The 24,931-nt window shown below is 44.8% G+C and overlaps 1 protein-coding gene across 1 annotated transcript in view; it reads right to left on the bottom strand.

Annotated features, from left to right (window-relative positions):
- LOC112812838 (amine oxidase [flavin-containing] A) overlaps positions 1–24,275 on the bottom strand; it is a 69,148-nt gene extending 44,873 nt beyond the window's left edge. The window contains exons 1-2 of the mRNA XM_025857812.2: positions 22,659–24,275; positions 3,797–3,891 (exon numbers count right to left, since the gene is read on the bottom strand). Coding sequence (XP_025713597.2) covers positions 3,797–3,891; positions 22,659–24,171 — 1,608 coding nt within the window. The 5' untranslated portion in view covers positions 24,172–24,275. The remainder of the gene's footprint in view (positions 1–3,796; positions 3,892–22,658) is intronic.
- Between the last annotated feature and the right edge of the window lie 656 nt (positions 24,276–24,931).

Raw genomic sequence — 24,931 nt, forward strand, 5'->3', positions numbered from 1 at the left:
ACACCCCCCCCAGGTACCTCCCCTCTGGAAACCACCAGTTTGTTCTCTGTACTTAGTCTGCTTCTGGTTTTGTTTGTTGTCTTTGTGTTCATTTGTTTTCTTTTACAGGATATTTCTTTACAAAGGTGAAAGATTCTAAAGGAGGTGCCTCAGGTTCAGCATGACAATATCGGAAATGTAATACCATATTCTGATATATTGTGCCTGCATCTTGAAGGTCTTGATTTTGATCTTATTTCTCAGCCTCTGAAGAGGCCACAAACACGCAACTATATTAGGAAACCAATACACCATCCCTGTGGTAGCCCCGAAGGCATTATAAATTGGTCCTGAAGAATGATAAAGGAACCACACTAAGGAAAAATTGGGAAGTTCTTTTTTTTTCTTTTTAAATTTATTTTAGGTAGGCTCCACCCCCAACATGGGGCTTGAACTCATGACCCTGAGATCCAGAGTCACATGCTCTATCGACTGAGTCAGCCAGGCATCCCTAAAGATTTTATTTTTAAGCCATCTCTACACCCAATGTGGGGCTCGAACCGACAAGCCCGAGATCAAGAGTCGCATGCTCCACCAACCGAGCCAGCCAGGTGCCCCGAAAAATTGGGAAGTTCTGAACTCATCGGAGATCTCCCTGAATGGCTGCCAAGTGCAATACCAAACTTAACATTTCAGTACTTAAAGATCCAGAGTTAACTGTTAGGGCATCCCCACCCCAAGTTATCCTAAGTGACTATGCTCTTAGAAGCAATTCTAACAGGGATGCCTGGGTGGCTCAGTCGGTTGAGTGACTGCCTTCAGCTCAGGTCAGGATCCTGGAGTCCTGAGATCGAGCCCCGCTTTGGGCTCCCTGCTCAGCGGGGAGCCTGCTTCTCCCTCTGCCCTTCCCTCCGCTCATACTCTCTCTCTCTCTCTCAAATAAATAAAATCTTAAAAAATAAAAAAAGGATACTCATTTAAAGAAAAAAGAAGCAATTCTAACAATATTCAATTCAGTTTCTTATGAAAGAGCATTTCGAACCCTTTTTCGCAAAGCCCTTTTTTCTCCTTCTATTCATTTGAAATCTTATGAATGTTAAATCCTAGTTTGTAAGCATTGCAAAGTGCATTTCAAAGTTCCTTCCTCATATACCTAAGGAGTTACAGTATCATGCTCAATACACAATAGTTCCTGTATGGGGCTGACATATATAAATGATGCAGCATGAAAAGTCAGCCTGGGGCAATAATGCAGCTGGGGACAGGCATGTTGGAATTCTCATTTCCCTTATATCAAGAAACCTGTTCTTAACTGAGAATCTGCAACATGACTGATGCTCCTATTTAATAACCAAAAGGTTTTAGAGATAAGAGACGTGGGGCTAAGGAATAACTTAATAACTATCTCCAAAGTGAAGGAATAGTTTTCAGAAAATGACAGGAGAATTACATCTAATAAGGTCAGACATGCAGGTTATGCAATCCTTCTTTTGCACTCCAACACACTGTCTTCCACTAGAACTTGAAGCTGCAAGGGAGCTTCGAGTACATTTTGATTGTATCTTCACTGCCCAGATGGGCACATTGAGATGTAAAGTGCTAACAGGACTTACCCAAGGTAAGACAGTGTGTCAGACAGTACAGGGGCCAGAATCCCAGGGTCCTCGCTTCCAGACCAACAGCCTCCCAGTGGACTACATCTGAGGAAGCACTCAGAAATTCTCCACATACAATCAATCTGGATTTACATTAATTTCAAGCCAGCAAGCAAACACACACCATAGGGCAACACTTCCGTACCATCCCCTGGGGGGGATGCTTGCAGAAAGGCAGATTTGGATTCAGTGGGTCTGGACAGGGCTTGAGATTCTGCATTTCTATCAAGCTCCCTGGTGACTCAGAGGCTGCTGGGCCATGGACCACACTTGGAGTAGCAAGGCTGGAGAGCACTCTCAGAGCTGAGCCGAGTGAAAAGGGACCTATGGTACATCCCTGTACATCTAAAAAGGTAGGAAGCGAATGACAGGGGGAGCATGGCGTGGTATGCCTGGGAGAGCTGGTACAATATTCTAGTTCAGATGTTGGTTGGCTCTACCATGTCCATTCATATTGCCTTGCTCACGCCCGCTTCTATGATGCAGCCTGGAAATGTTAAATACTTGCTTTCCCAGGCTCCCTAGCAGCTAAGGATAGCTATGTGCGCCAACTCTGGCCAAGGAGACTAGCAAGTGTCTTCAGGGGTCTTCTCATAAAGGAAAAGCTTTGTTGCAGATAAAACTGGGGCCGCCTCACCAAGAGCCAGACTCTTAACTCTAGAGAATAAACAGATGGTTCCCAGAGGGGAGGTGGGGGGGTGGGTGAAACAGGGGATGGGGATTAAGGAGCACACTTGTCAGGATGAGCACCGGGCATCGTACGGAAGTGTTGAATCACTCTATTGTACACCGGAAACGAACAGTACACTGCATGTTAACTACCTGGAATTTAAATACAAACTTAAAAGGAAAACTGGGGCTGCCTCTTCATGCTCTTTCCTATCTTAAATGAGGACTCAATGCCTAGAGTTGCAGTAGCCATCAGGTTACCACTAGGCAATAAGCCAACATGAAAAGAATGGCTGAGCAGGAAAGACTAGAAGAGCCTAAGGCCTTGACAACAAAGCTGAGCGCCTGCACCAGCCTAGAGTCCCTGCTAGCAGACTTCTTCTTAAGCAAAATAACCGAATGTTTGTATTGCTCAAGCCCTTGTAATGAGCACCGCCTAAGCCATTTTGCTATAAGTCTGATACATCTTCTAATTAGACAGATGCTTCCTCTCTTGCCAGTCACTGCAACTGTCTGGTTTTGTCCTGTCGGTCCCCAGCCTTTAAAACACTCTATTTGTGTGCTCGAGAAAAGGCTCTCATTCATGACCTAACTGCCAAACACAAGGGCCTCTTTGCAGCCCGCATCCTATGTCACATGCCCTTGGCGTCTGGCTCTGTGCATCATCCCTTCCTCTTTCATGCACGGATTTGCAGGGCACTGCTCTGCCCCTGCTGCTTCTCTCTGACTCCTCTGCCGCTGCCCCCATTAAAGCTGCGTGCTCCCCAAACTTCCATGTTTGGCCCTCTCCTCCTGCCCCCCCCCATGTCGGCCGCCTGTGCACTTTCACCAGCTCCCACCAGCTTGACCACCTGCAACCGTGTCCTTAAATAACAGTAAACCATAGTTAGCGTGCATTTTTCTAGAAGGGTGACGTTAGCCCAAGTATAAAAAGAACTGAGCTTCCTCCTCGTGTCTAGCGGGCCTTACCTGAGCGAAGAGTGTCTCTGGCAGCAGCATTCCTCTTAGGGAACAAGGACCAAGGACAACGTTGCACAAAAATATGCTACCTTTGCTGCTGCTTTACTGTAGCCACATATCTTTGAAGTTGTGCATCCTTGGAAAAATCAACAAGGACCCTATACTCTGTGTGCATGTGCGCGCATGCGCGTGCAGGTGCACACGTGTTGGGGGTGTATAGTTCCTTCAAGTCCAGCCAAACTGTACCCCATTTGAGACACTACATACTCTATTTAGGTCTCCAGTACGGAAATTACGACAGTGCATTGAAGTTATTTGTTCATGTTTGTTTGCATCACTAGAATACGAGCTACTGAAGGTCAGAGGTGGTCACTCTTCGCAAGTGCTTGTTGAAAGCGTGGACCCTTATTTGTTGGAGCAGTTTAGGGCTCTGGAGGATAAATGGCTTCACTGCATGAACCCCTGAGATGACCTCGAGCTCTGTGACTTCCAGTGTGAGTGAGATATCACATGTAAGTGTTAAAAGCACTTACCCTCACGGTGTATGTTCTTCCTCCAACTCTGTCCCGTGCTTCTAAAACCAAAACATTAACGTCATGTTCCGCTAAGAGTTTGGCAGCAGACAATCCTACAAGGAAAAAAAACAAAAACAGAAACAAAAACAAAATCAAGGAACATATTAAGACCCAAACATGAAATAGCCAAGATTTAGCCAGATCTACACATAAAATGAGCGCAGGGCATCACATGTAATCCACTGATTTTGATATCTTTCTAATAAAGTCTGACCACACTGTGATCAATTGAGCCAGCAATTTGATAATCTATCCTGTATTACATTATCGTAATTTTATCATCTCTCATAAGGTTGGTTGAAAAAATGTAATTATTTTTAAAATATATGTATTTTTGGTGATAATGAAATCCTATTTAAGAGAATGCGTTGAACCCCTAAATCAACCCTTATTGTGCCCTTCTTCCAGAAAACCCGATTGCATAAACAGAAGAGTATGTTTTCCTGGAAACTTCCCCTGGCTACACCAGCCCTCAGTATACCTATGCTTTTCTCAACTTAAAAACCCCTTGTAGGGGCACCTGGGTGGCTCAGTCAGTTAAGCGTCTGACTCTTGACCTCAGCTCAGGTCTTGACTTCAGGGTTGTGGGTTCAAGCCCCACGCTGGGCTCCATGTAGGTGTGGAGCCTACTTAAAACAAAACAAAACAAAACCCTTGTAATCACATCCTATGATTTATATCTGGATTACATGCTTGCTAGAGCTTGCTTTTACCACTAGATTCAAAGTTACCAAAGGTAGGAACCATGCATCACACTTTATTCATTGGCTTAAAGCTGAGAACAGGTTTTTTACATGTAAAGAAAAACTGTCATAAAAGATAGATTTAGGGGCACCTGGGTGGCTCAGTTGGTTAAGCGACTGCCTTCGGCTCAGGTCATGATCCTGGAGTCCCGGGATCGAGTCCCGCATCGGGATCCCAGCTCAGCGGGGAGTCTGCTTCTCCCTCTGACACTGCTCCCCCTCATGCTCTCTCTCTGTCTCATTCTTTCTCTCTCAAATAAATAAATAAAATCTTTAAAAAAAAAAGATAGATTTAAAACCCAGTATAGTAATACCAGAAAAGTAGGGGAAATGCTGTGGATTAACATTATATTAAGGATGCATGCGATCAACACGACTTGTCACTGATGTTAATCTTGATCATCTGGCTGAAGGGGTTTTGCCAGGTTTCTTCACTATAAAGCTACTACTCTCTCTTCTCCCTTTCCATCCTGTATGCTTTGGAAGGAAGTCTACACACAGCCCACACTTAAGGAGCATGGAGTTATGTTGGACTTCCTGAAGGATGAAGTATCTACATAAATTATTAGGAATCCTCCCACAAGGAGATTTCTCTCTTCTCCTCTGTTTATTTACTTATTCAATCATTGTATTTACATCAGTATGGATCCATAGATAGTTGTTTTATGCTTGGGGTTATAATCTGATATTACGTTATTTTGTTGCTCAAATTGTTCCAGCTTTGGTCATTGGGAGTTCTTTCAGTTGGCTCCTATGTCCCTCTGACATGTCCCCCAAGTCCCCATCGTTTTGTGTGTGTGTGTGTGTGTGTGTGTGTGTGTGTGTCTGTGCGCACGCATGCGCGTGCAAGCGAGCATTTGGGTACTTCCTTACTTTCTGGTATTACAAGATGTTCCAGGCTCGGTTTGTCTTTCACTGCCCAACCCCAGAATCAGCCATGTCTCTGATGAGCCTTGGTTCCTTTTATTGGAGAACAGTACATTTTAAAGATTTATTTATTTATTTGAGAGACAGACTCGGGGTTGGGGGGAGAGGGACAAGCAGACCCACACTGAGTGCGGAGCCGGATGCAGGGCTCCATTTCAGGACCCTGAGATCACAACCTAAGAACTGAGCACAAACACTGAACCGACTGCACATCCAGGCAGCCCTGGAGGACAGTATTAGAAACCAAAATCTGGGCTCTACGTGCACTCCTTGCTACTGGGGTGTCATTGCTTCTGGGATTTCTCAGCTCACAGAGTAAGGAAATATATGTGTGTACACATTTATTTTTAAATCTACATTTATTTGTACTTCCAGTGCTATCTTATACCTAGGTATATAATAATTGGGTATGTATAACAAAATTTATATATGCATGATTAAGTTTATTGTAGGACTGTTTTAATGGCAAAAGTTCGGAAATTGTCAAAATGTTCACTAAGAGGAAACTTGGCAATGAAATAAATGGTTCTGTACCATGTTACATATTATCTATTTTTAAAAAGGTAATAAAAAATAAATTACTATGCGGCCATGAAAAGGATAACAGAGAGTCTTATATTTTGACATCCCTTGACATTTAAATAAATTCAAACCATTACAAAAAGTATGAACATCAAGTCATTTCAGAAAGCAAGGAGGCTATCAGAGACTGCCAGGATTGTGACAAAAAGGCTCAGGAACCTACCTATAGAAACTCCCACTGACCAAAGATGGAACAATTTGAGTATCAAATCAAAGTAACCACTGCAATGGCTTAAATCCACGAATTCATCATAATACTAAACCTCATAAAAAACTCTCAGTGGTTCTTTGGAGAATGCTAAGGAACTACCTTACCAGTTTGGAAATGCCTAAAGGAAAAGAAAAGCATCTGGCATTCATCCTACCTCTCTGACTTGCAGGGAACCGCAAAGCAACCAAAGAGCTAACAAAGGGAGGTTTTTCTGTATAAAAGCATGCTCCCTAATCAGTGAAGACAAATAAAATTAGAATATCAGCGTGTTGCAATGCCTAATCAATCAATGGATCTAGTGTAATAAGCATCAACATCTGCTAACATCATGCAAAGAAGAGAGAGAACCAGATGTTATCTGCCTCCTGATGGAAGAACACACCAGCACCTATGAAGTCGTTAGGAAGGGGAGGGAGACAAGGAGCAAATACTAAATTCTAATGTGATCAAGCCTCTAGATCTTCTACTTAGGGGCCAGAGAAACATGTTTAAATAGTACTACTGGGATGCAATCAACAAAAGCCAGATTGTAGGAAATCATACAGGACTACCCTGGTTTTGTTTGTTTGTTTGTTTGTAACGACTTGCCTGCGCCTGTTTTCTTCACCCTTTATCCATCGCAGGCTTTTCCTACAGTCAAGCTCTTACACGGCTAGTTCTGTCTTGATGTCTGCTCTCAGAGGACCCAGACCGACACAGCATTTTGTTCATATACAGAATCAAGGATGAATCTGGGTCTCGAAGATCTACAATGCGGGGAGGCTAAACCATAATATCCAGCACTGCTATCGCTAATACTTGTACGTAGTTTTGACCCCTTCAAGTACAATGTAACCTTACATTGCTGACATTCATCAAAGATTTAGGTATGTAACGAACCTTTGGAATCTGCTCATAAAGAAAGCCTCCATCCCATGACATTTAAATAAATTCAAACCAATGTCTGTAAACCTTGGTGCAATGCATTCTCTGGGACAGAGCGAAAGGCTTCTTCTGCTGAGGGTCATTAAAAAAGGGATGAAGTTGATATTAAAAGCATACTTATGCACAAATCTTCTAATGTCAAAGTACCACTCTGTATTTAAAAGCAGAGAAATTCGGATGCAAAAAGGTTACTTTCCTCCCAGTTCCCCTTAAGCAATCAATCTACAAACCAATTAGAAAAATACAGCCAAGGGTTTACTGGAATTGATCGGTAGCTCCTCTTCTAAAGGAGAAAGTCGCCTTCTGCATACTGCCTACGGAGAAGCAGAGGTGGCTTTGACCTCTAGCAGCAGCCATGGGTCCCGCAGTGTCAGGCTCCTGGCTCCGGAGGCAGCCTAGCAGTTGGTTTGGGGCTACAGATAACAGATCACGTTCATGTGCCTTTCCTGTTACCATCCCTGGAGTCGATTTCATTATCCCCATATCCCAGATGAGAAAGCCAGGCACCCAATATGACCACAACAAAGTCTCCAGGAAAGTGAATGATTTTACTTCTCACACCCTCACTTGGAGCTTGAGCAAAATCAAATCTAATGTGTAACTCTAAGCAAGTTTGGTGAGTGGTGTTCAGTGCCAATAATGAATAAGCACCACTCGGGAAGCTAGAGGGGGTGGGGGGAGCGGGTCGAGCTGAGTCAGGACAATGACCACACCAGTGACAAAGGTCATTTTAGGATATAAACAAAATAAAAAGCTGACCACAAGGGTTGTTTCTGCATTCTGCATTGGCCCTATCTCAGCAAGGAAAGTTTCAACTCTTAGTTTAAGAAATAAAAGAAAATGTTTAAAACATTTTAAAAGGATTTCAGAAAAAAAATGCTTTTACAAAGGTCTTGGGAACGTCTGGGTGGCTCAGTCAGTTGGGCATCTTGATTTCAGCTCAGGTCATGATCTTGGGGTCGTGAGATCGCACCCACGTGGGGCTCCATGCTGAGCACCTCACGCACGCACTCTCTCTCTCAAATAAATAAGGAAAATCTTTAAAAAGGCCTTGGAATTTGAAGAAGGAAGATGTAAGTTATTTGGAAGAAATATTTCTTCTACAACGCTGAATAAATGGGGTTCTGATGTTTCAGTTTGTGTGTTTACTGTGAACAAGACTCTGATAAGGAACTTCCACGATAATTGGAAAATTAGAAAATACCGAATATGGAAATAAAAGCAAGGTGCCATTTTTTGAAAAGTTATTTAAAGATTTATTTATTTGAGAGAGAGAGAGAGAGAGCTCACGCACAGGGTGTTGGAGCAGAGGGAGAAGGAGAGAGAATCTCTAGTAGACTCCACTCTGAGCAGGGAGCCCACCAGCTCGATGATCCCAAGACCCTGAGATCATGACCTGAGCGGAAATCAAGAGTCGGACGCTTAACCGACTGAGTGTTTATTTTTGAATAATAATAACTACTTTTGAATACTCAGTAAGTCGAAAATAAAGCACAGGCAAATACTTACAGTCCAGAAAGTTTTTCTACTATAACAACTGCGGCTGTTGATTTGAATGAAACAAATGAAGCCAATGCCTGCTTCAAGATATGAGTCTTAGATTACACTCCTTAACTCTTATTTTGTTCTTATTCTGTGTATCACTATGCATTCTACCCTCCCCTCATCACCACAAAACTCAAGAATCGTTCACAGAAAAAAATCATATCTCAATTGTCAACTCCACAGATTAGCTTAAGGGCTTCTGCCTTTATCTTTCAAAATATTTATTTGGCTTTTTTTTTTTTTTTGTAAATGGGATAGAAATTGTTTGAAAAGAAAAGGCTTTTAAGTCTGAAGGCAAGTCACCAAATATAATGTAGCTACTACAGAATGGATTTTATTTTACTATTTTTTTTAAGTGAAGCCTAGGGCTCCCCACAAGGGCAGCTCCCATGTGTCACCATACAATGATAGTACAATACCATTGACTATATTCCCTGTGCTGGACCTTTTGTCTCCATGACTTATTCCTTCCACAAAAAGATTTTATAATCAAATATTTTTTTATTTTCATATTTGTTATGAAAAGAGAAAATCTCATATAGATTTAATGTTCATCTTGTTCCAAAGAAATATAGATTAGCCAAAGCTAAGAGCACTGAACACTACAGCTCCCCCTTTCATTCATTTTCCATCATTTCATTGCCACATGGAATCCTGATTGATAGAAGAGACCTGCCCCCCCACCCCCAGCCCTGCTGGTATGCACCATCCCTTCCTTCCCAGCCAAAATAAGGAAAGGGTTTGATATCGTGGTATGCTGCTAAATGGTTAACAACCATCTCTGGGCTGTGGGGAGGAAGAGGGCACCTGATTTGTACCATTTGGGTTTCCGTGGTGTATAGACACTCCCATCGTGTCTGATTTCAAATTACTTATTTCAAGCTACCAACGTGGTATCACTGAATGTGGAAGTGGAAAGAGGCCTTTCCAGCCAGTAGAAGCTGGCTCCCCTACACACTGTTAGAGGTATAAATTCTGGGGCCTCGGATCTGTGAGGAGAGGGATAAAGTCAGGGAGGGGAGAGTGTGTATTAAATCAGCGGGTGGATGAGATTCATTGGCTTGTGAGGGATCAAGAGCCACCCTGGAAAGGTGTCTTAGACACTCAAGTGTCCTTGCGTCTAAAGTCTCTGTTCTCCCATGGGGCCGTTGGAAGGAAGAGGTCTAAGTGGGCACTGGTAAAATCTACCATTCATTGCACCTGCACCAAGAGCCATTCCTCTCCCAAATCATGGCAAACCAAGCTCCTTAGGAGGAAAAGAATGAAGGACTCCCAAATGTCCTGTGGTTTTCTATGAGAGTAGAGAGCCCAGAGAAGCCACGTTCACAAAGAGTTCGATAAAAACTTACTGTGTAAATAAGGATCCAATCACTTTCAAAATGCAAATAAATAAATAAATAAATAAAATCTGAAAAACAGGAAAATCGGAGGAGCAGGGCACGAGCAAATCTTCAATCACTTTGCAATTAAGTATTCTAAACAGGAATGAGGAGTTTAAAACAACACAGTTCCTCTTCCAATTTTTCTTCCACCATTTGGGTTTTGCATAAACCAAAATAAAATAGGTGAAAGGATGTATTAGACAGGCTTTAAAAAAAAAAAAAAGCAAGGCTGCTTTTAAAAGCACATGTCGTCTTGAGAGTTCAGGCAATTGTTTTGTTTTATATAACAATACTAAGAAATCGTGTTCGATCTGAGATACTATAGAGCAGATAGAAGCAAAATACTTTCATTTATTTATTTATTTATTTATTTATTTATTTATTTATTTATTTTTGTTACTGCTGTTTATTGGACCAGGAGGTGAGATGAGATGAAGTGTGCAGGCTGCAGCCATGGCAACCTCAAACCAAGTTCCAGCTTCTGAAAGCCACTGCCCCTGGAAACCGTGTTTCCACAGATTCTGCCCTGCTTCCAACGTCCTGCGGTGCCTAACTTCCCCAAAGAAACAGTGCAGGGAATGATCTCACCCACACAGCGCACCTGGCGAGGGAATTAGTAATATCCGCAATGAAGCCTTCGAAGAAATGGTCCTTTGCTTCCTGGGAAACAAATCTGTTACCGTGGAACCCGGCCTCACACTTAGCCCTGCCACCTCTACCTTGCCGAGGGCCCTTCCCCTCGCCTTCCTTCTTCAAGTACATCCATATCACTCTATTTGGTGGGGGGGGGGGGAATTCGTCCATTTGACTCGCGCTACCCTTTCCAGTTCAATTTCTGGTTTTCCTTCCACAACAAATGACCTGATGTCTCCACTCCTTCACCAGAACAAACCTTGAAACAGAGCATATTCCTCATGAAAAATGTCCGGTAATGGCACTTTCAATACAGGCAAGGGTTTTAATCTTCTGTCGCACTCTGTCCCTGTCAGCCTGTTTTATTTTTCTTCTTAGCACCCAGTGCCACCTGGCACCAGACATAGAGTGTTTCTGGCACCCGCACTGGAATGATGCCCCCAAGAAAGTAGGGTCACTGCGGCATCTCAAGCTCAATACGTCTAAAGCAGGTCACCTGATATTTCCCCAGAACTCATTCCTCCCCTGGTGCTTTGCAATTTAGTAAATGGCACCACCATTTAGTCAGATGCTCGGGTCAGAACTCTCCAAGCTATTCCTGACTCTTCACCTTTTCCCATATATCTCATCCATTCGAGGGGCAGGCCCCCCTGGTTGTGCCTCAGACAATGTTCGGAATCTACCTGCTTCCCACTGCAACCACAGCCACTCTGGTCCAAGCCATGGTGGCCTTTTGCCCTCGTCCAAGGCACTATGACCCCTCGCCCAGAGATCTGACTCGTAACTACTGTGTTAGGACTTTCTTGAGAACAGAAATGTGTTACACATCTTTGCATCCCAGAATAGATCCTGTCGTGTTGCAGGTGCTTAAATGCTTGTTGCAATGAATAGAATAGTTGCATACTGAGAAAACGAAACCATGCTCACCTGGATGAGGGCAACAGGGAAGTTTCTAACGCTTAGATTATATTTATCGTGCGCAACTAAGAAAGACTGACAAGGACAGGGTGCCACATCATTTTAACCTTTATGCCTAAGTAAGCCATCGGAGTCTATACTACAAGTACATTTTCTGGCCTCTGACCCAGTATTGTACTTTTTAGCAAAAGAGAACAGAGAGTATTGGTGCACACACAAACTTGTCCCAGATACATATAACCATTCCGATCCCTATATCCATCTGCATTTTGTGCTTCCTTTCAGAGAAATAATTCTCTGCTTTTGAAAATGCCAAATCTTCTAATCCCTTTGATAAGCTAAAAGACAGTGCTGTCTCAAATGGTAAATAGATGAAAGCTAACAATTAACTTCAATTTGCCCGAAATTCAACAGACTGGTTGTCTAGACAGTCCTAATTTATTTGATTATTGTTCAGCATTCATCTTCACTTTAGATAAATGGATCTCACCCGAGTTGGGGAATGCAATTACCCCTTAATTCATGAACGCCCCATTCTTTCACTGAAACTTTAAAAAATACACCGGGGCGGGGGGCGCCTGGGTGGCTCAGTCGGTTAAGTGTCTGCCTTCAGCTCAGGTCATGATCCTGGGGTCCTGGGATTGAGCCCCGCATAGGGCTCCCTGCTCAGTGGGGAGTCTGCTTCTCCCTCTCCCTTCTCCCCCATCCCACTCGTGTTCTCTCTCTCAAATAAATAAATTTTTAAAAAATACACCAAGGGCCCTCCACACTGCTGTCCCTAGATTCTGCACACTAAGATGCACTGTGGTTTAAAGTGATAGTTTCCAAAATGTTTTATGGGAACACTAGTCCTCAAGATGCTCAGGGGAAAAATATCAGTGTTCCTGGACGTTGCGACATACGCCATTTCTCCTTCTGGGAAATGTGTGGCACACACTGGCATATTAAAGGCCCTAATAAGTCCTGCAGTGAAGAGACCTGTTCAACTCAGCATTTCTGCACCGTCTGCATTGTTAAAAAAACTACTCCTCAAAACACACTCTGGGAAAGCTGGTTTCATCTCTTATAAGAATGTCCAAATATTGACAGTAATAAACGCCCCTGGACAGGGACCCAGGTGAACAATGCCTAGAGCACAAGCTAAGAGTTTTGAAGCAAAACTTTAGTGCAGCTACAGCTTATGCTCTGCTAGCTCTCCTAGTTCTTCCTCTTAAATCCTAAAAGTGACATTTTTCTTCAACTTTCACGTTCATCACCACCTAGGAATGTGTAGAGTGTGTATCACATATTAAGTTTTTAAAGTTAACTTTCTATTATTCAGCAACGTGATCTCTGGCCAACAGAATTCTTACATAACTGTACATTTGGACTCTTGGACTCCAGACTCTGAGGACAATAAAAAGTATAGTCAAACATCAGCTCATACTAAAGGTTTAGAAGCAATGTTCCCAAAGCAGGAAAACATAAATTTTGCTCACAGCACACAGTGAGCACACAGTGATCAACAGATATTTATCGAATGAATGGATGAATGAGCAAATCAATGAACACACACAGGCAGGCGTGCAAGAAAAAGGTCTGGAATTTAAGGCACAGCTCAAAGCAAACCCATTTAATCTGGAAACGGTCACCTTAAAGGTCATCATGATGTGTCAACTATACTTCAATTAAAAAAAAAATGGGGCGCCTGGGTGCCTCAGTTGGTTAGGCAGCTGCCTTCAGCTCAGGTCATGATCCTGGAGTCCCGGGATCGAGTCCCGCATCGGGCTCCCTGCTCGGCAGGGAGTCTGCTTCTCCCTCTGACCCTCTTCCCTCTCGTGCTCTCTGTCTCTCATTCTGTCTCTCCGATAAATGGATAAAATCTTTAAAAATAAATAAATAAAAAATAAAAATAAAAAAATAAAAATGTTTCTGGGGTGCCTGGGTGGCTCAGTTATTAGGCGCCTGCCTTCGGCTCAGGTCATGATCCCCGAGCCCTGGGATCGAGCCCTGCATCGGGCTCCCTGCTCAGCGGGGAGTCTGCTTCTCCCTCTGCCTGCCGCTCCCCCTGCCTGTGCTCTCTCTCTCTCTCTCTCCCTGTCAAATAAATAAATAATCTTTAAAAAAAAGTTTCTAATTTTAAAAACAAAAGAAAAAGTCATTTTTGTTGCATTTCGGAATTTATCCAAAACTCACAACACTTCTGTCAAGTATTACTTCCTCCATGAAATAATCTCCTTGTCTATCATTTCCTGCTTCCCTTGTCTGTGCCACCAGTGAACCCCCAAAATAACCTCAAACACCAACAGCATTTCAGGTTTCTAGTTGGAACGGCACGGACGGTTCCTGGGCGTCACATGGTCACTGGAGAGACAAGTGGACTCTCAGATCAACTAGAGAATTTCACTCTTCTACTTGGGTCCGAATTTTGTCAAATGCTTCCAATGACCGAGGAGCCTAAGCTATGACAAATGCATGTTAAATAACAAATGTATATTTAATATCAGTGGCTTCATTTCAATTCTTAAAATCTGTAAGTACCAATCTTGGAAAACTATTTTAAAAAATCACATCAACCACCACAGCCTTCCATTTTCTTCACCCGTGTTGTTTCCCCAAATTCTTTTTTTCCAAAGCATGTCAGGTTCACTGCTTGATTTATCATGGACTTAATATAGGAGATGCATGTGCCTTATTTTTCAGCCTAGATGTCTTGACTGTTTTTATCATTATCTATTTACATATTCATTACTTGTAACTGTCTAATGACCTAATGAATCCTTTGAATTATTTTTTGCCACTTCTGTGAAGTCTCAGTCTCAGCCCCAAATATTTATACTACAGGGACAGTGATGCTGATGGCGTTTCCATAACATCTGATGTTGGCCTGGGGCAGGGAGAAAAATTCTATAAGTAAAAATACGCATTTTTTTGGTGGAAAGGTTCAGTAGCTTTCATCAGATATTCAAAGGGAGATACCATCCAAAAGCTTAAGAACCACTGATGGAAACTAGCCAAACAATTGCTACACAATTATCGTAAACACACCAGGTATGGACTTTTCAAAAAAGGAAATAAATTCTTCATATAAAAGTCATTTGACCTTAATAGGGTGTCCCATCTTTTTAAGTATAAGTGTTCGTGAAGCAGTAACACGCCATGTAACATATTCTAAAATATAAATTACTGCGAAACAATAGTCACCAGGTTTTAGAGCATCAAGCGTCAAAGTAAAGTAAAAATAAGTTTACTGCAGTTCTAGGAATGGGCTTACAGGGCAAGTCCAGCGAGGCAGGGTGTAGAAGCAACACTGCCCTGGTGGTCAACATTTTAGGGGTCCAAAGTCAAGTTATGCTGCTAAGAATTTTGTGGCATTTGGTAATTCACTTGATCCCTCTGAGCCTCTGTGTTGGTCCCTGTGAGCCCTTACAGGTTGCAATTCTGTGACCTTTGAACATGGTTAATATGTAATAAACTCAACTCTCAAAGCTTATCACCTGATGTTTATGTTCTTATTGACACTTTTACCTAATCAATTGATTAATTATTGCTATAAAGTGGGGTTTTGTTTACTTTGGCTTAGCAACAACTACAAAAGGGCTTTCAAACTAAAGCTCAGAGAAGTCATGGAGAAGGTGTGAATGAGCATGTGTAAGAGAGCCTCAGACTCGGATTTAAGTTAGTGTAGGACGTCAACATAAGAGATCATGCAAACAGTTTCCAGAATACAACATGGAAGGAAAAACGTGTTGAGGAGGGGATTCAAAAGAGAAAGCTGAAGAGACAGACAGTAGGACGACTACTAATTACTAAAAGAGATCCTGGAAGATATATCACATATAACATAATCCAACTTAATCCAACCTCTAATTTTACAGATGACAAAACCATAAAGATTTTAAACTGCCCTGGGAGCGCCCGGCTGGCTCAGTCGGTACAGTGTGCAACTCTTGATCATAGGATCGTAAGTTCGAGTTATACTGGGTATAGAGATGACTTAAAAAATTGTTTTTAAATGTGAAAAAAAAAGATTTTAAGATGCTCTAATTCACAATGCTAAACGACAACATAATAAGGAGCAGATCATCCGGAAGAAAATATAAATTCCTGGCAAAACTATAAAATATTTTTCACCATAAAGGCAAAAAAACAGTCCTAACAACCAACTTGTCTCAAACCTTACAATAGTGAAAAATGTAACTAAACTACTTTTGGCTCATTTTGTGCAGTTCTGATCGCTCAAACCTAACATAAAAAGGAACTGTCATTATGAAACATACCCATCTCGTACACGGAAGCATGGTCGTCAAACAAGGGCTGACTGGATGTCTATGTTTTTGCAAACCCTTGTATGTGGTATAAAACTACAACAGGGGGCCGCCTGGGTGGCTCAGTCGGGTAAGCGTCTGTCTTCTGCTCGGGTCAGGGTCCCGGAGTCCCGGCATTGAGCCCCATGCCGGGCTCCCTGCTCAGCGGGAAGCCTGCTTCTCCCTTTGCCCCTCCCTGCTGCTTGTGTAAATAAATAAAAATCTTTTTAAAAATTTTTTAAAAATTAAAACTACAACAGAACCTCAGTCTTTCTGGGTACACCTGAATCCAAATACTGGCAAGATCGGTTATATATAAAATATGTATATGTCACACCTGCACAAAGATTGTATGACCCATATTCGCCAATAACAAGCTTCCACCTTTCTCCTTCTCAATTATGGGTCTCTGTGATGCAATTACACTACAGTTACACTATACTTATATAATTATACTGTACTTAGATCTATTACTAAATATATTTTTTACATTAGCTGAGGATTACGTGTTGGGTAAAGCCAATTAGTATTGGTTAAATGCAAAAATGGTCCATTAAATGTCAGCTAAACCCCAAATCCCATTCAACCACGAAGATTTCAAAAAATCAGAACCCAAATATTCTTGTGTTCTTTGTTCAACATCAAAAAATTTCTAAAGTGAAAGGATCCTAGTTTGAGAAAAAAATACAAAACAGAGGCAAAGAAGTGTTCTAAAAGGCAGAACATTAATGCCCCATCTGCAATGAACCTCAGAGTATCTAAATAACTAAGGCACCAAAAATAAGCAGCGTTTTTAAGATGTTTTTCTTAATCATTACAAAACCACAAGTGTCTGCTGCCAAGTTATGGGTTAAAATGCCAAAAATGCTTTCAGCAGAAATGATTCTTCAGGGTGATATATTTCAGCAAAAAGGGAAATTGTGGTATGTTGTGGACTCAATTGTCGGAATTCAGAACATTAGTCAACCTTCTTGCAAAATGGCTTTTCTGTCTCAGAGGATGAAAAGGATTCAGTCCCCGCTGATTTTATACAGCCCCGACCTCTGGCTGGCTAGTGTGCTCAATTAAGTAGAGCTCGGCTCATGAATAAAAATATGGGGGAGGTTTCACTACTTAGACACTGGTTGGAAATAATCTCTTTCCACATGACACTTCAAAATTTCCAAAACCATGGAAAAACTCTTTTACTACCCAGGATTATCCAGCGTTATAACTGAAGTGTTTTTGCTTAGAAACTTATCTTTCAAGGTCCCAGCACTTTGTTCATACTCATGACAATAATATTTCTTCCACTGTACGAATGTCGATTATTCTCTTACTCAACTCCTTCTTGCATGAGGATGGGGCACCTTATGGGCAGGGAAACTACTTACTCATCATCAGACCTTTCCCAAGATCTAGCCACTGCCTGGCATAGGGTTGAGGCTCCCAAAGGGCTTGAATGAGTCCAGGCAGCGGATCCACCTCTGCTCCTAATGAGTTGCCTTGAAGGGCAGAGCATTCCCCTTCCCTAGATGTGTGTTTAAAGCTACAGCCACATCATCACCAAGGAGATGCCGTGGAGAGGATTAAAATCTTAGGTGATTGGACTGGATTGCCTGGCAAAAACCCCTTTGGCCTAAAGAGTTTGAAGTATACCTTGACCCCTGGAGGTGGGCTTTTTTCTTTTCTTTTCTTTTCCTTTTTTTTTCTCCCCCTACAGAGAGCCAATTCAGAAATTTTCGGTTCAGGGCAGATTTTAAAATCATATGCCACTGGGTTTCTGCCATTCATTATATCTGTGTCGGCTCCTGAGTAAGAACTAGCATCTACGGTCAATGACTGAATTGCTATAGTTAAAATAACACCAAGAAATAGACATCAGAAAATAAGTGTGGATTGTTAGATACAGATGACAAGCACTAACAGGGAAAAATCAAGGACAGACAGAGTGATTAAGGAAAGGGTCATTAGGGGCACCTGGGTGGCTCAGATGCTTAGGCGTCTGCCTTCGGCTCAGGTCATGGTCTCGGGGTTTTGGGATTGAGCCAGGGGTCCTGGGATCGAGCCCCGTGTTGGGCTCAGCAGGGAGTCTGCTTCTCCCTCTCCCTCTGCTTTCCTCCCCCCCCACCCCTCTGCTCGTGTGTGCGCTCACTCTCTCAAATGAATAAATAAAATCTTTTTTAAAAAAAGGGTCATTAATCAGGTGTTGAAGAAGGGATGAGACGTAAACGGTCGGAGAGCAGCACTCCCATGTTAAGAAAGACAAAAACAAGGAAAGGGTGAAGGGACAAAATCAACATGGTGTAGCACTGATGACAAGACAGCAGTGTGATTCCATGTTGGGGACAGTGGGGGATGCTACTGGCCCAACAAAGTGGGGCTAGATAACTGAGGGTATGGAGGGAAGCTTGAGGGGCTGTTAATAGACCAGTGAAGGAAGGTCTTGAGCAGAAGACCAAGGTGATGAAAGAAGTGTTTAAAAAAATCAAGTCTGGTTATGGAATGAATAAGTCACAGGGATGAAACGAACAGCATATGGAGTATAATCAATAGTACTGTACTAGCAGTGTAAGGGGACACATGGTAGCTACACTTCCGGTAAGCCTAGAATAACATACAGACTTATCCAATCACCATATTGTATATCTGAAACGAAGGTAACACTGTGTGTCAACTATGCTCAAATTGAAAAAAGAAAAAAATCAGCTCTGAGAGAACAGTGCAGGATGGACATGAAGGGAGAGCCCAAAGTAAAGGGTGGCCACTGGAAAGACGGTCATAACCTGGTGAGCCAAAGGGGTCCAGGGTCTATCCTGGGGATGGGGGAGTCACTGAGAATGGAGAGGAGCCCAAACAAGGAATTAGAAGGATCTGTTGACTGGGTGTAAAGGACGGTGGTGCCAAGAACTGAGCCAAGGAAGTGGGGAAGACAAGCTGGGTTGGAGGGCAAGGAGGCTTTTGGACATGATGAATATGAAGTAAGAACACGACATTACAGGCTGAAATACCCAGGAGCAGATAAATTATAAAACGGGATCTTGGAGAAAGAAATGGATCCAAACTAGAGACTTAAGAGCCTTCTATAGACAAGGGAAATCTGAAGTCCTAGAATGAGAAAGAGAAAGGAAAAGTGCCTAAGAGCACAACAGTGATCAACAGCTGAACCTCGAGGCCATTTCAAAACTGGAAGTTCACAAGAATATGGGCGCAATGAAAGGAAAAGAAAAGGAGCGATCAGTGTGGAATAAAAATTTAGGATCCTAGTGTCACAGAATGAAAGGAGTTTCCAGAAGGACTTGGTGATAGATGATGGATGACAGGAAAGGGCCAGAGCATGTTAAAGATACCACTAAATTACTTACAAAGGAGCAGGGGTTTTCCCCGTCCACTACTGACACAGTATATATAATTATGTAATGGATTATGGACAGAAAAAGGGGTTTTGTGGCTATAAGACATGCTCTGTTTTGGGTGCCTGGGTGGCTCAGTCGTTAAGGGTCTGCCTTCGGCTCAGGTCATGATCCCAGGGTCCTGGGATTGAGTCCCACGTTGGGCTCCCTGCTCTGCGGGAAGCCTGCTTCTCCCTCTCCCACTCTCCCTGCTTGTGTTCCCTCTCTCGCTGTCTCTGTTAAAAAATCAATAAAATCTTAAAACAAAGACATGCTCTGTTTTATGGTTTTTTTTAAAGGTTTATTTATTTTGGAGAGAGCATGCATGTGTGCGCATGACTGGAGGAGGGGCAGACGGAGAGAAACTTCAAGCAGACTCTGCACTGAACATGGAGCCCCACACAGAACTTGATCTCAGGACACATGAGATCATGACCTGAGCCACCAAGAGTCGGGCGCTTAACCCACTGAGCTACCCAGGCGCCCCTGTTTTATGGGTTTTTTTAATGACAAGAGGGAGCTATAATAAGATGCTGCCACTCTTGGGGCACCTGGATGGCTGGCTCAGTCAGTTAAGCATCTGCCTTCGACTCGGGTCATGATCCCAGGGTCTTAGCATCTGGGATGGAGCTGGCATGGGGCTCTCTGTCAAATAAATAAATAAATAAATAAATAATCTTTAAAGTTGATATAAAAAAAAGATGCTGTCATTCTCTATACAGCCAAGATAGTTATTAAAATGAAAGGTAATTCTGTTGCTATGGATTGAGTTTGAGGAATGTCATTTGGAATTTGTATTCTTCTGGGAGCTACACTGTTATATAAAAGTAATGACACTGCAGATGCTGAGTATTAGCTATATATTGTAAGTGTGTGGGTAGCATATTAAAGTGTGCAAGTTGTGACAAAAGTTATAAGAAATATCCCAAAGCATTTAAAACTGAGAGAGGGATTAAGTTTGCTAAGTACATGCAAGTATGATGTGTTTCTGACATCTCAAGAACCCCTTGAGCAGTAATGCCTCTCAGCTGCTCATGCAATACCCAGTCTGTGTGCAGGGTTTAGCCTGAGCCAAACTTGTATCTACTTTGAATTTTAGTTGTGAACCATCTTGGGAAAGCATCACAGTCAGAATGCAATGTTTCTGGTCAGTTTTGGTGTTAAAATCACTCCAATTGAGTGACGGAAATGATATTAGAGGAAGCCCCATGCCTTTTCCACTGTCACTAATGGACTGGAAGCCAGCTGCTGGGATAGGTGTGTGAACTACTGCGCAAGAAAGGCCCTCTCCTTTCCCCCAAATGAAACAAACAAATTAATGATTAATAGTGATCACAGATAGATCCAGGTTTTGAGGGGCCTGAAGCTCATGATTTGGGTGCCCTCTTTAAGAAAGAAGAATGCAAAATTACCAATACAAGACACAGTATGAAGCTATTTATCCAGAATGAGAAGCAGAAGGCACCTACAGTTGTAAGACCATAAAGCATGAGGGTCGCCAGCTACCGGGTAAATCCACCTCTGCTCACGACCAACTACCGGGAAGAAGGTGTGGAAAGGGAGAAACAGTAGGTAATCAGGCAGAGGGAAAATAAAAGACAAAACGCTCCTTAAGGAATAGTGGAGCACAGAACAAGAAAAGGACAAAGATAAAATCCCAGAAAGAACCCCAAATTGTGAAATGTGGATGGTATGGAAATGGGGGAAGAGAGAGAACCGATCAATTTATACACCACACATTCAGAACATTGATTTCCCAGCGATCAACAATCACATTGCTTCTAGGAGGCATGCATGGGAGGACTAGGTTTTTGGAAAGACCAGTTCTCTTCACTGCAGGCACTCGGCAAGTGTTTGTTGAATGAATGAAGGAATGAATGAATGGAAATAAGAGAAATATACTTCTTTTTCTTACTCTCCACCACGGTCTGCTTTCCTCCGATGCTCCAACATACAGGCATGTTTTTGCTAGCACTGGCTGGAGTGTCAAAGCAACAGCTCAGGCCAACCTCTCCTCTGGCGATTCAGACTGTTGATCCTCAAGAGACCAAGTCAAAGGCTATCTCCTCTCAAAATTAATTTTTAAGCATGTTCAGAGTCTCCCCCCGCCAAAAAAATTACACATACAAATGGCTACTACGGGGCCATCCTACTTACTCCCTTCCACCTTCTTTCTCCCTCTTTCTACATTGGATCCTGCAGGTATATTTCAGAAATTAACACCCTCCCAGGTCGTGGGCAGATTCATGTGGAATTCTAGCTGGGGCTCAAACACAATTCCTATATTTCAAATTTTTCCAGTTATGACAGCCTATGTGACAATTGAATATATCAGTCATGATGAGGTTTCCGGGAAGATACAGGCAAGCCTCATGTACTTGGTCAGCTGCAAACCTAAGACAGGACCAGGGGAACCCAGACTCACCAGCTCCACACAGGACAGGATTCGGTCACTGGGAGCTCTTATGAAAGGACACAACAGGGCATTCCCTGACCGGCTGTGGGCCTCTGCTTCACAAAGGGATTCCCTTTGGGCAATACATGCCCTACACCTTCCTACAAGTTCTAAAAAAAAAACAAACAAACAAACAAACAAAAAAAACACAAACAAACAGCCGGAGTAGGTTAAAACTAGGAGCCCACCCTCTCTCTCCTTTTAAAAAACAAAAAAACAAAACAAAACAAAAAAACTTTTACTAAACGATTCTTCCTTCCTCTTCACTCACCAAATTTTCTAAGGAAAAGTGCTTGGAGAAGAGCAGAACCAGAATAACACTATTACTACTTCAATACTACAAAAATCCCAACACTGATGTTCTGTTTAGGGCAAAGGACCTGAAATCAGTGAGGCGAAGCAGCCACCTCAGGTATTAGAAGTGAAGGTCTTGAATGGAAAAAAATCATTCCGCCACTTTCTGGCTAAGTGGTCTGACCTCTGGAAAGTTACTGAAAGTCTTCAGACCTCAGTTACTTGGTTTTGTAAAATGGGGGCGAATACCCATCTCACAGGACTGCTGAGGATTGAGGAAATGCAAGTAAAGTACCGAATACAACTGCACAGCAAGAGCTAATTAAATGCTAGTATTTAATAGTAGTAGTAAAATTATTGTTCTGCCTCCTCCAGTTCACACCACACGCAAAACTGGCCCAACACCCACTCTCGCCTCGCAGGATCCGGGGCCAGGCACTGTTGCACTCCAGCATGCGAGAGAGATCCCCAAATGCTGCGGCGCTACCGCAAGCCCCCCACCCAGGGCCGGCCAGGGGCCCTCAGGTTACCGCTACGGTCCATACTGACCTGAGATGCCGCCTCCTATCACGACTACGTCGAACATGCGGGCCGTGGTACTCGCCGTCTCCCCACTCGCCATGCTCTGGTTGCGACTCTCCCGGGGCGTAGGTATAGAAGTGGAGCGGGCCAAGGGCGGGGCGGACCCTTCTACCGACTCTCGGGGGGAGCCCGGGGGCGGAGCCGATTCTTCCACCGACACCCGGGCAGAGCCCGGCACTGAGGGCGGAGCGGCCCCTTGTACTGCTCCTCCAGGGGAGCCCGGGGGTGGAGCCGATCCTTCCGCGGATGTTCGGGGGGCACCTGGCACTGAGGGCTGTGTGGACCCTTGTGCCGACCCTCGGGAGGAGTTCCTGGGCGTAAGAGGTTCTTGTACCGAATCCCGGGGGGAGCCGGGCACTGAGGGCTGGGTGGACCCTTGTGCCGACCCTCCGGGGTTGTTCCCGGGCGTAAGAGGTCCTTGTATCGAATCCCGGGGAGAACCGGGCACTGAGGGCGGGGTGGACCCTTGCACCGACGCTCGGGAGGACTCCGAGAACTGGGCCGATCCTTGCTGCGAAGCCGGGAGGGAGCTGAGCTCTGAGGGCGGGGCGGACCCTTGCAGCGACACTCGGGAGGAGTCCGAGAGCGGGGCAGGTCCAGGCAGCGAACTCCGGGGGGAGCTGAGCACTGAGGGTGGGTCGGACCCTTGCACTGACACTCGGGAGGAGTCCGAGAGCAGAAGAGATCCGTCCACTGATAGTCGGGGGGAGCGGGGTCCTGAGAACTGCAAGGACCCTTGCAATGACCTTAGGGGGTAGTTATTGGGTGTGGGAAGTCCTCGCATCGAACTCCAGGAGGAGCCGATCACTGAGGGCGGGGCGATCCCGTCTGCTGACACTTGGGGAGTGCTACTGGGTGGACGAGGTGCTGGCATCGATACCTTGCGGAAGCCGGGCGTCAAGGGCGGGCCAGAACCTTGCACTGGCTCTCGGGTAGAGTTGGTGGATGTAGGAGGTCCTGGTACTGATACTCGGGGATGGCCGAGCACTGCGGGCGGGGTGGACTCAGGCATCGACCCTAGAGGGGGGCGTGAGGGCGGGGCAGGTCCTGGTACCGGTACCCGGGGATGGCCTGCGTCCGGGTTGGAGGCTGGGGCGGCCCCAGCGGCGGTGCTCAGGCGGATGGCAGACATGGGGATCTGGTGGTTCAGGCCGTGGGCGTCGAAGCCCCAGAGGCCAATCCTAGAGTCTGTGTTGGTCCTCGGGCCAGGACTGGAGCCGAGTTGGGCGGGCGCGCCGGAGCTCTTCTCGTATCCGAGGTCAGCTCTGGACGCGTTCGACAGGAAGCTGGAAAACGGACTGGAGAAAGTCCGCCACTCAGAACGGATGCTGGACCCGGACGCGGAGGATGTGGCCGCGCCCAAGTTGGAGTCCGGGTCGGAGATCTGGGCAGCTGTGCCCCCGGCTCCGGGCGCGCGCTCCGCCTCGCGGCCCCTCTCACCGCCACCACCTCGGGAGGTGGCGGAGCTGTTTGCTCTCATGGTTCTGGAACGCGCTGGGCGGGAGCCGACGTACTGCTCCCCGCCCCTCCCCCACGGGCGCGCGCCTCGCCAGCTCCCTGGGGTCCCGGACCCGCGCGCTCACGAGGCCGCCCCAGGAGCCCAGCCCACTGGGCGGCGGGGGAGCCTAGGGCTGGCAGCTTGGCTCCGCCTATCTCGCCGGCCCCGAGGGGCGGGCGACGCCACCGAAGGGCGCTGCGGCGACCCCGTGGGGGTTTCAGCCTAGTGCTTTTATTCTCAACGCCCTAACGAGGACTGGGCCAGGTGGGCTAAGGGAAGCGGGTACTTGAAGGACGGGGACCTGGACGGGAGGGTCGCAGGGGTGCGGCACACTAGGGTGGGCTCCTTTGTGACGTCACAAGAGGCTGGGTGAGGTGTGCGCAGCCGCGGGCCCCTCCCTAGGGAGGGGGCGGGGTGAAGTGGGCACTGTCACTTGGGGCAGACTGGGCGATTATTGATTCTTTGTGGGGTTGTCCAAGCTGAGGTGCTTGACCCAAATCAAAGCAAGTAGGGGAGGAAATTAAGAACTCAGTTATCAGGGGCGGCTGGGTGGCTCAGTCAGTTAAGCTTCTGCCTTCGGTTCAGGTCATGATCCCAGGATCTTGGGACAGAGCCCCCATCAGGCTCTCTGCTCAGCGGGGAGTCTACTTCTCCCTCTGCCACCCCCCCCTTATGTGCTCTCTCTCTCTCTCAAATAAGTAAATAAAGTCTTTAAAAACAAAACAAAACAAAAACCCCTCAG

This window comes from Callorhinus ursinus, unplaced genomic scaffold (assembly GCF_003265705.2).
Source record: "Callorhinus ursinus isolate GAN/ISIS: 27379988/994484 unplaced genomic scaffold, GSC_fseal_2.0 scaffold16, whole genome shotgun sequence".
Lineage (NCBI taxonomy): Eukaryota > Metazoa > Chordata > Mammalia > Carnivora > Otariidae > Callorhinus > Callorhinus ursinus.